Here is a 16965-nt window from a genome sequence, read left to right as displayed (position 1 = left end):
GCTTGTTAGAGACGGTCCAAGGGAGGAGCGCTTTCCTGGAAGCTGCCGTATCGCGATCCGCGTGCTGGAATTACGTGTGAGTTTGGGAGTCTTCTAGACCTGGATAACTTTTTGATAGAGAATGTACCACTACACATAATCGCATCTAGATCTAGTACCTTTGCGATTTGAACCTTACCTATTTATGAAATTATGGTCAAGGTGAAATTTTTTTGGTAGAATAATGGATAATGGTATTCTTTTATCTTTAATTTGATCATTTTGTGCTAATAGAGTGGATAAGGCTGAGAACTCTAGCTCAGTAGTTAAATTATATCGGCCCTTAAGAGATGTGGTAAATTGGAATCTTGTTAGCCTCTTGGTCACTAATATGTCATAATAGACGGTTTTGCTAGGGTTTGATTTTAATTTTTTTTCTTCCATCTCCTTAGAGTTCTCATCGCCACTGATGTCCACTCCAATATTTTTCTAACATCCTCACCCCCTATACTCTCCTCTTTCTGTCACTTCCCTACCTCATCTAAAATCCTTGCTACTACTAATATGCAGTTCCGTTACCCTCTCCTTACTCCTCTCAACTCATCCTCCATTCTCTTCATAGTCCCTATTACTCCCTCATGGATCCCCACCTCCAAGCGTATCCTCCACCGTCTCTATCTGCTCCACCACTCCTTTACTTGATTCACGCCTCACTACTAAGCTATTTTGATTTTTTATTTCTATTTTGTTGTATGCTTATGAGGTTATTAGTTGGAGATTCTTTTTTTATGAGCCTTTCAAAATTCTCATAGGGTTGTATTCTCCAAGTTGCAGTCTTTTATTTTCTAAGATGATTGATTCAATTGTTCAACCTATATATAAAATACAAAAAATATTTGTATTTATTTACCAAAATTTCTAACTTCAATACCCTTATTATTATTTGGAAAGAATTTAAAAGATAAAAAGAAGGTTTATCCATTATCCCCGATAGTATTCAAAGTACAAATTGGTTTAAGTGCAGGGTGTTGTATGCAAGTTTCAGGAAGATTCCCGGTTAGGTCGGTGGGCATTGTTCTAGAAAAGATCTTCTCGATGAAAAGAGTTACACGTGTTATTCATCTTCGCCTATAAAAGAAGTCCCTCGCTGGCTTCTTCCCAATTAAAAGCCATCAAAATCTTAGCTCCTCTCTCCGAGAATCTCACAAAGTTCTCTCCTTTTCCAAGCAATGGCGGAAGCTCGTGGTTTTTTCTTCGCCTTTGAGGTCGCCCCACCGGAGTTGGTCGCGGTTGTGAGGCAGAAGGCGTCGCGGATTTTGGACACCATCGAAGAAGAGGACGATTTGGATCTTCTCGTCCAAGCCCTGCCATCCGATTCGCCGGGAAGCAATAACTCTCCTTCCTGCGATTGGTTGGGTGATCAGTGCGACGAGTAGAGGACTTCGATATAAATTTTGCCCTTTTCTGTATGTACATATTGGATTTTCCTAGTTGATTGCAACCAAAGCAATCTTTATGTGAATAGTTTATGAGCAAAAAGTTGGGACTTTTGAAAGAAAAAAAAAAAAAGAGCGTCTTTTGTTCAATTGCGAAGCCTTTGTGTTAGTATAAGATGTTATTAGGCACAAAGACGATATTTTTCCATCGCAAGAGATAAAAAATTTACAAAGATAAACTTCTTAGGAGGTTTTAGGACTTACAATATCAAGCATCAACCCTGGCGAATTGTCAAAAGCGTGGAGTCTGAATCCACTTCCTGCCAAGAATTTGTAAAGATTACTAGCTCTTAGCCATCATAGATATTGCAGAATAAATCCGAAAGGTGCAACGCACCTAAATTCCACATTCTGCCCATCAGCATGAGAAGATGAACTCGAGGGAAGCGGGGACTGCCGCGAAAATTTGGAGTGCGAGTAGGCTTTTCTTCTTCTTCGTCGCCGTCCGTACGCAAAATCTTCTCCATCTCCAGTTTTGGAGCTGATACAGAAGATGCATTCAAATAGACAGCAATTACAATTGATTGCTAGAACACGTCTTGTTGTAAGTTGTAACACACAATTATACGAGGAAATGGATCAACTGATTTACAAAATTTAGGGGTTGCAAAAAATTGTTGTGAACTGCAGGTTGAACACATTCAGACGCACGTAGGCATACAAATTAAACTTTCAGCAAGAGATCAGAAATGAATGACGTAATAGAGCAAATTTACAAAGTCAAGGAATTATGAATGTGATAGCTTAAGATGATAAAGCAACTCTATTCTGGTTCTCAGATTTTTTTTAAAAGAAAGTCATAATAAGTTCACAAATAGTTGACTCTGAAGATTCAGTTGTTGTTTTTAGTTTGTATTTGTACAAATCACGGAAAGGGCATGTAGTAAGGGAAAATACTAGTTGATCATTATATTCTGGAAGAATCAAGACTCGGCTATGTATTAGGCAGCAGGTACAACAGCAACAACAAACCAAGGAACCAGAACTGAGTAGGAGAAGTCCAAGATTTATAGGAACAAAATTTGAGTATGAACTTACCTGAGCAACCTAGCACACCTATTCGATTTAAATCTGAATTGAAGCAATTAATTTGTATCAAAGTTTGTTCAGAAAGAAAACAAGTAGTGATAACTGTAACTGACCATTCTTTGGAATTGTAGTTTGTCATAAGCTTGACGACGTGATTGAGTGCGTGAAGAGCCCATCTTCTTAGCCTGAATGTTTCAAATAACTTAAATACCATGTCGAAATTATATAACAGAAAAATCAAAATATGCAAAGCCAGAATTGCAAATGCAGTTTTTATGCCAAGTACGAAATATGAAGAAATTATAAAAATATATGAAAGCTAGATTTGCACCTCTGGTTTATCTTCTTTAGCTCTTTGCTCTGATGGGAGCAGCCGACATTCTTCTGTCAACCTAATGCACTCGTGGACATTTTCTGGTGAAACGAAGTCGAGTGTAACCTTTGTGCATGTCTGCTCAGTTAAATTTAAAACTAGAAGTCAGAAGCCAACCGACTCAATCCCTATGCAAACATTACAAAATGACATAACAGGTCTAGATGTCAAACACAACATTCAATCCCATAATTCTAAATTATAAAATTAGTGTTGGCTGACCATATTCCTCCTTAAGCTTCCTTTTATGCTCCAGGGTTAAATAGAAACACTGATCGTGAATAGGATGAGTAACCTGCAAACATAACATACATGTCTAGCCACGACCTAAAGCAAAGAGATGAATTACTATCATGACATTATGACCAATGAACATAACTACCTGTTTCACTGGGTTATTGTTGACATGCCTAAATTCTCTGGCATGCTTCATAAGATAATTTTGTAATATGGTAACATCTTCTCTTCAAAAAATATCCCATAAAGCATCACCTACTGGAAACGACTACGGGAAAACGTAGTCGGAATCGAATTACGGAGAACGAGGATGTTGGAGCGATTTGGAGGGGATTCGCTTGCCGTCTGATTCGCAGAGAAGTAGCTTGAAATATTTTACCTGTTCTTTATACGAGATTTTCGGTAGTTGAAGAATGTAAACAGGATTAAATGAGTTTATCCGACTTATTCCGGGGGTACCAAACAAGTTATCTTTCTGTAAGTAGTATATGAGCATAGTTATGAACTTTGGGAACAAAAATATCTTTGGTTCAATTGCAAGACACTGCTGGCATTAAAAATATTATCAATCACTCTATTGCAGAATTTGCAGAAAGGTGACATTTTCCATTGCAATTATCCAGAGATATAACTCTGGATACAAAATTTACAAAGATAACTTCCTATTAGGAGTTAAGGGCTGACCACTAACACTCCCCTCCTCAACCAATCTTACAGTATCAAGTCTTAACCTGGCGAATTGCCGTCAAAACAACTGTAGACTGCTGTGTGTCAGAATACAGTTCCTGCCACGAACTCGTAAGGAGCTACTAACTCTTAGCCATCATGGACCAGTAGTAAATAGCATGCTGCTGAATAAATGGGAAGGGGTAACTCAACTAAGGTCCTCAGACTGCACATCAAAATGAGAAGACGAGCTTGAAGACAGCTGAGATGGCTGCAAGTTTTCGGATTGCACTCGAATTGGGTCTTCCGCTGGCTGCGAGGAGGCTCCTGTAGTAGGCTTTTCTTTTTCTTCTTTATCATCCATCTGCAATTCTTCTCCATCTTCAGTCTTGGGGCTGATACATAAGGAGAAGCATTCAGCTAGAGGCATGACTCAGAAATAACAATTACAATGGATTTCTAGAACAGTTCTTGTATAAAATGAAATTTAAGACATTCAGATATATGTGGGCATATAAATCATAATTTCAGCAAGAGATGGGGGTCGACAAACGAGGTAACAGAGCAAATTCACAAAGTTGAGAATTACGATTGTGATAGGTGAGTCTGAAGGTTGAATTGTTGTTGTTTCTACTTATACAAATTGAAAGAATCAAGACTTGATTAAGTACTGGCAGCAGGATTATGGCAACAAAAATCCAAGAAACCAGCGCTAAGTAGGAGAGGTCAAAGACTCATAGAAACAAATTTTGAGCATGACCTTATATGAATAACCAATCACACATCTGATGATAACCATAATCAAAGCAACCAATTTATGCGAATTCTGTTCAGGAAAAATTAAAAAAAACAAGTTGTGATATTTGTAACTAACCATTTTTTGGAACTATACCTTCTCAAATTCTTGATAACGTGATTGAGTGCATGAAAAGCCATCTTCTTAACCTGAATCGTATCAAAAAAAATTAAAGACCATGTCGAAATTATATAACAGAAAATGAAAGGGTGCAAGACCAGAATTGCAAATGCAGCTATATGGCAAGTACGAAATTTAAAGAATATAAAAATATATGAAAGTTAGACTTGCACCTCAAGTTTATCTTCCTTAGCTCTGTGCTCTGATGGGAGCAGCCGAAATTCTTCTGTCAATCTAATGCACTCACGGACATTTTCCGGCGAAACAAAGTCCAGTGCAACCTTTATGCACGACTGCTCAGATAAAATTAAAACAAGAGGTATCAGAAGCCAATCATTTAAGTTAGAAATGGAAGAATTTTCTTTCTTGAAGAAATGAAAGACTGAACCTTAACAAATTATCATACCTTTAAATTTCTGACCTGATGAGGGCATCCAGCTGGAATGAACACTGCCTCACCAAGCTTTTGCTCAAAAGTCCATGGCTCAATCCCTATTCAAACATTACAAAATGAGATAACAGGTTCTGATGTCTTAACACTACATTTAACTCAATCATTCTAAATTATTAAACTAATGTTGCCTAACCATATTCCTCCTTAAGCTTCCTTTTATGCTCCAAGGTTAAGTAAAAACACTGATCATGAATAGGATGAGTAACCTGCAAACATAACATAACGCCTAGTCACAACCTAAAGCAAAGAGATGAAGTGCTACCGTGACATTATGAAAAATGAAGGTAATTACCTGTTTCACTGGGTTACAGTGGACATGCCTAAATTCTCTGGCATGTTTCATAAGATAATCATGTAATTTTGTAACATCTTCTCTTCGAAAGATATCCCATAAAGCACCACCTTCCGGCTTTTGTCTTTCTTCCTTGCCAACCAGTACAGCAGGTTGATTTTCAGTCATCCTCATTCCACCAACTATTTCGTTGCTGTCAGAGCTATTCTTAAAATCAACACCATCTTCTGTGTCCATATCATCGTGAACTTCCATTTGATTTCTGACATTAACATAATCAACTTCCTCTTTCATTTTAGGGAAGCTACGCTTCCGTCCTACCTTATTTTTCCTACGTCCGAATTTCCTTTTCCCACCTACCACATCAGAACTTTTAGAACCTCCTTCCACAGTTTGCTTTTCGAGAAGTGTCTCAGGTTTAGTTTCTGAAAGTAGATCAAGAGATCCAATAATAGCATTACCTTTGCATTTCGGTTCTCCTATGCTATCATCAGTAACTTCCTTGCTCACTTTGTCAATAAATCCTGAGGGTCGTCTCCCTCTCTTCTTCCGACTTTGATATGTTACATTTTCAACCAGACTCTTTCCCTCAACCTTTACTTTTTCATCAAAAGAATCCTTATTCTTAGTTTTGAGACACAATTGGTCAGAATTATCATCTAAACTTACACCTGCCAAGCGAGATTCACTGATTTCAGCTTTCAAAATCGGAAGAGGCACATTACCATTACGTGTAAGTATTATTTTGCCAGCGCTTTTACCTTTTTCAGCTTTGATAGATGTTTCCTGATCAGGTCCTTCTGGGAAATTGTTTCCTACAGTAGTACCATTGCATACTGATACAGCTTCTCCAATTATAGGCTCAGAGACATGCAGTCCAAAATGAATTCCATCATGCATTGGTTGAATCTCTTCACTCTTATGTAACTGTTTCAAAATTACATTCTGGTCAAGTTGTTGGTTCTTCATTCCTTTTTCTGCCTCTGGCTCATGGCAAGATAGATTTTGTTCTTTGTTGCCTCCATTATCAGCAGATAGGACACTCATTCCTGAAGTTGCATCATTGGAGCAAGGAGATTTCCTAATTCCAGTTTCTAGTTTCAAAAACTCAGTGTCTGCCTTTTCCTCTGCATTCATTTCATTTTTACAAGTTGTTTCTTCCCCAAGACATCTAGACATTGAACAAGAATCTGCTTTTTGCTCATTAATAACATCTTCAGATATCATGTCACTCACTTGTCTGTTTTCTAAACTAGAAGACCTCTCCACAACCTCAGCATCCATATCTAAGGTGATGACTGAACGACTGTCAATTTCCACCTTCACAGACTCAACTAGAGAAGGTGATTCCTTATTTTCTGAATCTGCTTTGATGGCTTCAAGCTGTTCTTCTTGATCTTGTTTCCTCTGTTTTACTTTCAAAATGTCTATCTTAGAAAGCTGATAGTCATTAGGGGTTACTTCAGCTGTATGAGTCAATACATTCACCTGATATAAAGATAGAACACAACATATAAAAGTAATTCCGACCCAAATGAAAGAGCGGTACTGAATAAACTAAATGCTCTACCCAGTGAGATATAACATTAAACAAAACATCATGTTAGAAGTGGCAAACAACAGTTTCTAAGTAGTAAATGCTATAGATGATTTCAATTATTGCTACAAAGCAAGGACTTCGGATTACAAAACAATTAATACACCACAGAGCTATTTTAGTATCATTGCATCACTAACTTTCAACACTCTGTATTAATAATGGGAAGGAAACTATGCTCTAAGTAAATGTTTGCCAAGAACTAGAACGAAATCTAATTGTACTTGATTATATCCTAATAGAATTTGGATTCTGCTAAACCAAAACAAAGCACTAGATTCAAAGTACTACAGGAACTACTCACTGCATCAGACATATCACAGTGAAGCTTGGTGACAGAATCACCTCTCCCCAACTCTTCAGCAAGTCCATAAGCGATATATGTTTTTGGCCCCAGGTCTGGCTTCAGTGCATCTTTCGGCAGCTTCACTGCAAGATTAAGAGGGCCGTACCGAGGATCTGTATATTCAGGAAATGGCAGAGCAGTGATGAACTCTGCACCATGGCGTGGTAATCGCTCCTCAAATGAACTAGCTGGAGGCCAATCCTTGAGTTTAAGCATCTCAGGCCATCCATTGCTGTGACTCCGACCCTCAGCATATCCAGTAAAAAACTGGTGAATGTTTATTTCAACCTGCAAGATAATAGACAAATATGAGATTGTCTTACTAGACACAGAATGAACAAGATGCATCAGGTAAGCATCTTGATATGTTTCATGAAATTCAATAACTCAGACAAGACCAATAATGTAAAATAAGGAAATAAAAGATACCTGGGACAAAGCAAAGAAGGGAAAACCCAGATCAAAATAGATGAGTATTTCTTAATTAGATATTGTGAACTAATGAGAAAATAAATATACAGTGGCATATACCGATATAATGTATTATAGAAACTAATAGGCTCGGTGAACTGATAAGCAAACTAATCTTGGCTGATATTTTATCATAGAAAAATTAATATTGATGCATAAAACACATAAAAAAAAAAAAAGACCATTCAAGTATGTAAAGAGCATCCTTCAAGTAGCAACAGAGCTTTTCGTCTCAGAAAAAGATAAAGTCAACAAAATAATATGAGACGACTATCACACATCAGATTCCTTGATCACAAAAGTATCATGCCAGATTTATCACAGAATTGGTGCTATGATGATATATTGATACTTTATAACAAACCTCACACCAATCAAGACAATCAATGGCCTTTACAGCGAACTGCTCAGATTGTGCCTTGCCCTGTGTCTTCTCCCTTAGTGCACGCCACATCACCATCGGTTCCCAGCTCAGACCAGAAGTAAGCTCCAGCACATCACGAACAATAACTGGCTCACCCATCACCCAATGCTTCTGGAAATGTTCTAATTCTGCATCTTTAATATTTTTGGCAGTTGGGCAATAGAGAAAGTTATCATCAGAGTTCTCTCTATTAGCAGCTAGTCGCAATATTGCACCACTAGAATTTATTTTGCTAGTATCATCAAAGCACAAACAACATTTGCCGCTGTCCTTGAATTTTGATATCTTTTTGTTCCTAACGATTGCTGCAGCTTTCTCTTCTAAATCAGGCAGCAATTTCTCAGGAATCATGCACTTCAATTCTAATACAGAACTAGCACAACCTCCCATTTCCACTGGTGGGCAAGGTATGCTACCATCACGGTTTGCTTTCCATTCTTCAAGAGGAGCTTTGCCAACAGGTGTTTTGCGACCTGTCGACATATCAACAAACCTCCTGGATGTTCTATCCCGTGATTTATTATTGCGACGAGGAGTTACCCCAAATATGTACTCCCTACCTCTATCTTCATACTGCGCAAGCTCTATCTTTTCCCCTCCGGGAATCAGACCCTCACGAAGCTCCCGGCAACACATTAGGCATAAGTCGTATGCACAACTAGGACAGCTCCTATGGAAATCAACAATGGAGGTTCTGCAATTGTTGCTGCTCCAGATGATTCAAGAGATCAGATATTTGGGCAACATTCAGGCAGTACACATATATAGTAATTAATATGCAAAAAGAATATCTTTACCAGTAAACCCGCTCATCCTGATCGCATACAGCTTGTTGCAACTTTAAAGCAGTGGCAGCAACACCTAGAAGAGAAAATAATATGGAATCAATGATCAAGTAAAATCAAGAAAAAGGAAGGATCTGGCCAAAAGCCATAAACTTGATCTCCAGACCAGATTAGTAATACCTTGAATTTTAGCCTCAATTTCCTTCTCAATCATCTGCTCCTGCCGGAATTCTATCAACCAAGGGAGCAACTTGTCTGCAATATAACAATAATATCGTACTCGAGCAGCTTTTGAGATATCCTTTTTTGGGGGCTGATGTTAAAAATGAACCGGTCATCAAATAAAGTCCACATATGCAGTAATTCAGGAAGCAGAGGGACAGAAAAAAGAGAAAAGAAATCACTAATAGTAAATGCAGACCTCAGGAAGACCTCTCATGCGCAAGCAACCCTTACAATTGCAATTGTTGCGGCAAACTGGACACTTCTCTGCAAATTCATCCTCCTGTAAATGAGGATACCTGTTTATAGCAACCCAAGATTAAGCAATTAATTTTATCCATACAGGATATGTTATCCTTAAACCTAACTAACCAAATAACTGGAATAGAAGAAAAATTTTGTGACACACTACCAGTGAAATACTATGATGAATCATCTAGCAGTAATGCCATAATCTAAGGCTAAACAAATTGTAAGCGCACAACTCTTTGGAAACAAGAACTTGAAGTGCATATTCTGAGTTTCTACAACCCAAGATTCTAAAGAAACTGCAAATGAGGCAACGAATCAACTCATAACTCTATGATCATCTGTGTTAAAGATATTAACTAAAAAGAGAACAATGCATGGAAAAGAAAAGGTAAAAGAAGTGTTTCACAAACCATCGGGTCATGCATGGGACGCAGAACCTCTTCCTTGTGCACAACTTGCACCACACTACCCTTCCTTTGTCATTTCTCTGGCACTGATGGCACATTAAGGCGTCACCTCCAGTAAGCATCCTTCTCTTCTTTTTCTGAACAAACGCAGAGACCAGACGATCAATTGAACCATGAGCGTTCACAAGACCGCAGCAAAGTAACTAATCAAATTTTGCTCAGAAGGAAAGAAATCAAAATACATCAGAGCTCTCGTTGCCATCTTGGATTTTACTTGAACTTAGGTTAGATCGAGCAGCAGAAGAAGAAGCAACATTTGAATCCTCCCCTTTCTTCGCCTTCTTCGTCTGTCGCTTCTTTCTCACCTTCAAAATCTTATGTTTTCCGCAATCTCCATCATCCTACCCTCAGAATCCCGAGAAATCACAAAAGAATTTTAGAAAGAGAACCAAAAGTAAGAAATAGAATTCGAAACCAAGCACGGATCGCTTCTCACCGACGCGAATGTATCGTTCTCCTCCCCACTCGACAACACCCTCTTCACGGGCTTCCTCCCCCTCCCCCTCCTCCTCACCTTCTTCGTCTCCGTTTCTTCCCTCTCCTCTTCGGAAGAAGAAACCCTAGCTCCGTCCTTCGTCGTCTTCTTCAACAATTGCTTGAGACGGTGATCCTCGCATAAGCTCACTCCGCCGGCCCTCCGGTTCCTGCACCGCCACGACTTCCCGTCGCTCCTCGTGCATCTCTCCTCATCCGGCGGCGTCGCGGCCTTCTTCTCCCTCTCTCCGCCCATTACCACTAAAGATTGAGAGAAACTAGAAATTTCCAACCTTCTGAACTCGAACTCGGGCTTTTCTTATACGAAATGGAAGGGGAAACGAGCCCCACGACACTACGGGAAACTTATTAGGGGTGAATCGTGGAGATGTGGCGGTTTGGCGCGATATATTATTAAGTCGGAGGAAACGACTCGGCGATTCGAGGCGCGATCACGTCGACCCGGCTGCCCGTGGACACGTGTCGACTTTAGAGGGGCCTCGACGATGAGATGTAGCGGGAAGGCTCACGTTAGAGGAGCCCAGCCCGCGGGCTCGGATCGCGATTTCAAATTTCGAACTCGGGAAAACCAGCGGCCGACCTGCCTGCCGGTCTCGCCCCGGCGGTTTCGACGGTTTTAGCGTGGTTGTTCCGGTGGTACAACTTACTGTCTCAATGGTAGCTATGAAAACTGCTCCAGTGTAGTTGAAGAAGCACCGAATAAATAAACGGTGAGAAGTTTGGAAGAAAGGTCGTTAAAGAGTGCGCGGTGATTTAGGCGTGGGCTTCCTTATCATCCGTGATCGAGTAGGGCTGTCAAGTTCGATGAACAGCTCGGACTTAGCTCAGACACAGATTAGTTTGGTGAAAGCTAAGATGAGCTTGAGCTAGAGCCAGCTCGGTATAAATCTTTGTCTCGTTCTCCGTCGCGATGCGACGATGCCGCATTGTCCTTCTGTTGCGGTGCGCCTCCTCCTCCTTCTTTGGCAGCTGCTTTCTTCTTCTTCTTTCCTCTTCCTTCGGTAGCGGCAAGCCGCTGCGGTACTGCCTCTTCTTCCTTCAACAACAGCAAGCAATCGCACTGCCCTACCTCCTCCTCTTTTTTCTTATTTTTTGGCTCGATCTAGTTCGGTTCGGCTTAATCCGACTAAGCTTGAATGATACTTGATAATAAACTTATTTCAAACTCAAATTTGACTCAGGCCCGATCTGGCTTGAGTGGGGCTCAACTCAAATTATTTTGAGGCTCTGCTCAAGTTGTTCCGTGGCTCGGCTAGTTTACACCCTTACATTCCTGTAGTATTATAAGGTTTTCGTATATAAAGATTTGATTTAGCCAACTTTCTTCGTTGGTCTTTTTATTAGAAATAAAAAAAAAATAGAGAAAATATTTATACTTGATGGTGCTCATTTGACCAGGGTCCGCCTACACCCACCCAAAATGGACTCAAAGTGCTGTTTGGGTCCAGAGAGGGCTCGTCTTTTTTTATCGCATCGATCTATGTTCCACGGCTACCCAAAACCCCGGCCGTACCATCAAGGGCAGCAGATAATGTGGCACTTCCCCCCGACACCGAAGCAGCTTGGGGCGACGGGTTGCGTCTTCGTCACCGGCGTCGCCCTAATCGCCGTCGGCACCCACCTCTCCTACGCCAACGTTGCCCCACAGCAAGCCCGCACCGAGGCCCGGAGGCAATTCCTCAAAGACTACCTCCGCAAAAAGTTGGACAAAGAATGGTGAAGAAGAGCGCGAAGGAGGAGAACCCGCAGCCGTCGGATCCAGAGGCGGACGAGAAGAGGCGGCTGAGGTCGCTCGCCTTCTCTAAGAAGCTCCTCCGCCGAGGTGGACCATCGAAGCCCGCCTCCCCTCTCGATCCCTCCAATACCGTCGTCAAGCTCGAAGGCCGCGATATTGTCAAGCGGGGGCAGAGGAAGGGCCGCTTTCTCTTCTCTTTCCCCGGCCTCCTCGCACCTGTCTCCGGCGGCCGCGTCGGCGAGCTCGCGGACCTCGCTACCAAGAACCCGATCCTCTACCTCGAGTTTCCTCAGGTCTGGTCGAACTCAATACTTCTATGTTTTTGCATATTACCACTTACATTTTAGTGTTATTTGAGAAAACCTCTCCCATGAACCTTCTCCGTCTCCAATTGTATAGGAATATTCTCAGATATTGACTAAATTGTTCTTTTTAGGGTCGGATGAAGTTATTTGGTACGCATGTGTATCCGAAGAATAAGTACCTGACTCTGCAACTCACGAGATCGTCGAAGGGTGTGATGTGTGAGGATATCTTCGAGAGCCTGGTTAGTCTCAATAGCATTATACTTTGAGTTCTCCTTTGAAAATTTTCTTGCTTTCATTTGATTTTTAGCTAAATATTTAGGTTCTTGCTATTGACAATCGACAATAACAGTAATAAGAAGCCGCAGGTCCCAACTAGTTGTCTATTTTGGTAGATACAAATAATAATTTTAATTTTACCAACATTTTTGACAGATTGTATTTTCCGAAGCTTGGTGGATTGGGTTAAAAGAGGAAAATCCAGAAGAACTCCAACTTGAGTTTCCTAAAGGCTTCAATGATGTTTGATCCATATTTTGTTTTAACTCTATTCTTGTATTATATTTACATCAATGAGTCAATAATTGCATTTTACTCTCTTTTTATTTATTTGATATACCAGGGAAAATGTGTAGCAGACAATGATTTTAAAGGAGGGGCAGGTGCTCTAAGTGAAGATACATCGTCTGCTAATAACCCTGTGAAAGATTGCATGGAACCTCTTTCCCCTGTTGCTGATTTGGTTGATATACCCGAGGATTCCTATGGGAAATCTAAGAAAAATATGAAAAATGTGACCGAAGTTGTTTCAGTTCGACAGTCAGCTAGAACTGCTGGAAAGCAGTTAAGGTAACAATTACATAGTTTGTCAACTTTTACACTGCCCTGCTGATATACTGTTATTCATGTCTACCAGTTGCCAGACATACCTTTAATGTTTGGAGTCACTATCTTTATCACATGGAGCACTTATTTGGTTTTGTAATCTTTAATAGCATTTGAATCAATGTTCTATTAATTGCTCTGAACTCTGCATTTTTTTTCGTTGTAATGCTCAGGAAGTAAGTTCTGTTATTTGTCAAAGCAGATTAGCAGAGCTATTCACTGCAATGATGAATTATTAGTTGGTCAGCCACTGCATTTCTATTATTCTTTGTTCTCTTGTCATACGTCAGGACACTTTGAGTTAGCATACTGTTTAATTTTGAATCGATCACGGATGGAAGAAGAAAGAACTTCTGAATTGTGATCCTTAATGATCTTCAATAATTCAATAATATGTTAGCAAGCTGGCTCAAGTAGTTTAATTTGAAGCCTTCTCTTTTCAATAAAGAATAGCCTGACTTTGTGACTGTCAGGCAATGGAGGAAATTTTCAGCATGTACCATGCAGAAATATCCTTTTTCCTTTAGTGCTCATTAGTTATGAGCTATTTGTTGATGCGAAAACAGTATCTATGTTAAATAATGGCAAGACTGTATTTGTTTGGCTTCCTGAGATCCTGCATGGCAGGAATCTGCACTAGGACACTATTATTTTACTTATTAGTTACCAGCTGACATACTGCTGACTTGATAGTTTTTCTTCTCTGATGTGATTGTTTCAGTTGATGCCACAGTCAACGTCATACTATTTTCTATTCTTATTGTTTAATTTCCATGGTGGACATCATATAATGATGCTTCCATCCGTGCTTGGTGATTCTTGATCATTACTTTTTGGACCATGAAATTAATGTTCTATAACTTGGTATATTTATACAGTAGGTACTGTTCATAGGTAATTACTCCCTTAGTTATAACTAGAACTGCTTTTTTTATCATCATCTGTATCCAGTTATGCAGACCCATCTTCTGGAGATGATTCAGCTGCTAGTGATGCTGAGGTTGCAGCAGAACTAGATGAGAAGTTGAACTGCAGCAATGGCAAGGCATCTACAAGCTCCAGTTTGGGAAATATCCATACTGTTCATATAGTTTATACTGAACTATCTAGTCTTCCCTGAATTTTGAAAACCTCAAATTAGTTTAATTGGTGCATTATATTTTTGTTGATAATACTCAGATGAAAGTAATAGTACAAATTGGCTGTCTTGGCATTTTCTGTTTTCAAGTACAGTTGCTACCTTAACTCTATGATTAATAGCACAGATAAAAGACTTCAACCAGGCAACTCCAAATAATCTTGTTTCCGATATTTCATTGGCGAACGAGAAAAGCCATTCAACAGAAACAGTAGAGCAATCTTCTGTGGCATTGAAAAATGAAGAAAATCTCACCAATAAAATGGGGCCGCTAGTTCAGGCCACTTTGTCTGACATGTTTGAGAAAGTAATGGATAAGGTGAGGAAGGAATACCAAGTCATTTACATGTTTGAAACAGCATTTTCCCAAGCTTCCCAATTTTCTTAGTCCATTCATTTTTTCCCCTGAAACTGTCATTTAAGTAACAATTTATTGCTCGAATATATGGATGTTTATGATTCAATACTTGTGCTGGTTTCTGCTGGCATGGAATAGTAGCAGCGTTTATTATTTCTTTTAGAAGGCACAAGAACATTTTTTTACAGGGTATAAAAATGTGTCATTAATGCTGATGCTCATAAATGAGACTAATGCATCTCCAATTTTCAAATAGCAGTATCTTTTTTGCCTGGAACTGTCTATTGACATATATATATGAGTATCGGTTTACTTTGTATGATTTGACATATCTGCATGCATTTCATGTATGTCTCATCTCTTTCATGATATAGAAATTAGGAAGACAACTATCGATGTGAAAAAGTGTACACTACCAGATCATTTGTCACCCTTTTACATGTCTCATCTTCTTATGTGGCTTTTGCTATTTCAGAGATCCAAGAGCAGTAGAAAAGCTTCTTCTGGACCAAAAGGTTCTTTTTTATAGCTTTTCTGCTTTCCTTCTTTCATCATATTACTGATTCTCTATTTTCTTAGGCGAAACTATCTATCCTCTTTTTAATTTGATTTAGGGCCTTTTTTATCAGGTCCTGCTAGTAAGAGGCAACGGTCAAATTCAAAGCAAGTACCAACTGAATCACAAGTATGGATTCATACAAAGTATATAAACTTGCAACTTTTAGTTCTTGGTCATTGTTGAGTCAAGGCAATGTCCATGAACCATCTAAATATGCTAAACTATAGTAAAGATTTTTCCCATCTGTAGGCAAAAGGATCAACTATGAAGCAGTCTCGAGCAAGCAGAAAAAAGAGTGGTTAGTAGATAGTACTAATTTTCTGGCATCAGTTACTAAATATGCTAGTCAGATGAAAAAATGAACATAAACCTTATGCATTATAAACCCTCTAGTTGACTATATATATCTGTGAATACACATACACATGGATGCACCAACAATTAAGGATATAATACATGCATGTCTGCAAAATAAAGTTCCAGTGAAAAATAATAAATTTTTACTATTTGCTTCTTTTTGGTAAGCCAATTGGATGCATTTTGTGAGTTGTCTTCGCTATAACATTTGTTTCCAGTTACATGTGGCTCATTAATAGAAAGTACATAACTTTTGGATTGACATAAATGTAGGGAAAGGAACTCCGAGGAAACAGAAGTTTCAGGTACAACTTGATGAGTAATTCATTGAAATTTTTTGCTTCACTATTGAGTTAGGTTGTTGGTCATCATAAATATTGTTCATTCCTGATATTCTTGTAGGTAGAAGATGATGAGATAGAAGATATATCAAGCAACTCCCAGGTAAATTATCTAACCAAACATTATGCATATATCTATCTGATGCTTATCATCAATTCTTTTCCGGTTCTTTTTACGGTCGAGAATTTGCTCTTTTGACAAACATGCTTTTGAGAAGTTTTGACATACAAAATATGCACGAATTCTTTGTCCACATCATTTACTTCTGTTAGTTCTTCGTAGTATTTTTTTTTTTTTCACTAATGCATCATTCAAATTATATTTGATTATTTCAGGATGACAGTGATGAGGACTGGGCTGCCTGATACCATGAAGTGCAGATATATTTGAGCATTGTAGCCAAATTTTCCGAGCCCAAAGAATAATGAGTTCATACTCATATTTGCGAGCAGACGCCAAATCTCTTCTGCTTTATAATGAATGTATCATTAGAGCAAATCATTCCTTAAGTTTGCGATACTTACGGTTAAGTAAATTAGCATGAGAGATGGTGTATTTAGCACTGTAATTTTTTTTTTCTCTGAGAATAATATTCAGCAAGGTAATGTTATTGGTCAATAAACTAAATTTTATTTGAATAGGAAAATAGGCAGCATTATTTATTAGATTAAAATTGACGAAAGCATCGAGCTTCGAGACTGTTCCCGGGGTGTAATTATTACGTCAGACATCGGTATCTGAACAGTAAACTCTTGTAATCCAACGCTTCTAGAACCATCTAAAGC

General features: G+C 39.1%; 2 protein-coding genes and 1 long non-coding RNA gene across 10 annotated transcripts; 1 reads left to right on the top strand and 2 right to left on the bottom strand.

Annotated features, from left to right (window-relative positions):
* Nucleotides 1–1139: 1139 nt before the first annotated feature.
* On the bottom strand, nt 1140–2011 carry LOC140789699 (uncharacterized). Its single transcript, XR_012109236.1, has 2 exons — nt 1813–2011; nt 1140–1735 (listed from the first exon to the last, which is right to left on the bottom strand). It is a non-coding gene; the product is annotated as an uncharacterized lncRNA (long non-coding RNA).
* Nucleotides 2012–3638: 1627 nt separating this feature from the next.
* LOC140789380 (lysine-specific demethylase JMJ26-like) lies at nt 3639–10852 on the bottom strand. Of its 4 annotated transcripts, XM_073139054.1 has the most exons (15): nt 10443–10852; nt 10189–10347; nt 9950–10083; nt 9487–9586; nt 9246–9378; nt 9078–9141; nt 8221–8986; nt 7344–7673; nt 6204–6930; nt 5443–6113; nt 5284–5356; nt 5103–5188; nt 4870–4989; nt 4655–4725; nt 3639–4175 (listed from the first exon to the last, which is right to left on the bottom strand). In XM_073139054.1, the coding sequence occupies exons 1-15, from the start codon at nt 10734–10736 to the stop codon at nt 3989–3991; spliced, it is 3915 nt and encodes a 1304-aa protein (XP_072995155.1). In that variant the 5' UTR covers nt 10737–10852; the 3' UTR covers nt 3639–3988. The 4 variants fall into 4 exon arrangements, with proteins under 4 accessions (XP_072995155.1, XP_072995152.1, XP_072995153.1 ...); XM_073139051.1 differs by having other exon boundaries at nt 5443–6930; XM_073139052.1 differs by having other exon boundaries at nt 4673–4725; nt 5443–6930.
* Nucleotides 10853–11974: 1122 nt separating this feature from the next.
* Nucleotides 11975–16826, top strand: LOC140789978 (DNA-binding protein RHL1). 5 transcript variants are annotated; one of them, XR_012109278.1, is made up of 12 exons: nt 11975–12529; nt 12673–12783; nt 12977–13063; nt 13164–13390; nt 14378–14497; nt 14691–14883; nt 15398–15437; nt 15552–15607; nt 15714–15779; nt 16112–16143; nt 16241–16282; nt 16516–16826. XR_012109278.1 is itself a non-coding variant. In XM_073139924.1 (12 exons), the coding sequence occupies exons 1-12, from the start codon at nt 12215–12217 to the stop codon at nt 16543–16545; spliced, it is 1302 nt and encodes a 433-aa protein (XP_072996025.1). In that variant the 5' UTR covers nt 11975–12214; the 3' UTR covers nt 16546–16826. The 5 variants fall into 5 exon arrangements, 4 of the variants coding, with proteins under 4 accessions (XP_072996025.1, XP_072996026.1, XP_072996028.1 ...); XM_073139924.1 differs by having other exon boundaries at nt 15731–15779; XM_073139925.1 differs by having other exon boundaries at nt 15552–15624.
* The last annotated feature ends 139 nt before the right edge of the window (nt 16827–16965 follow it).

The sequence above is a fragment of the Typha latifolia genome, chromosome 5, assembly GCF_019914945.1.
Source record: "Typha latifolia isolate L0001 chromosome 5, TyphaL0001v2, whole genome shotgun sequence".
In the NCBI taxonomy this organism is placed as follows: domain Eukaryota; kingdom Viridiplantae; phylum Streptophyta; class Magnoliopsida; order Poales; family Typhaceae; genus Typha; species Typha latifolia.
This window is presented reverse-complemented; position numbering and strand designations above follow the sequence as displayed.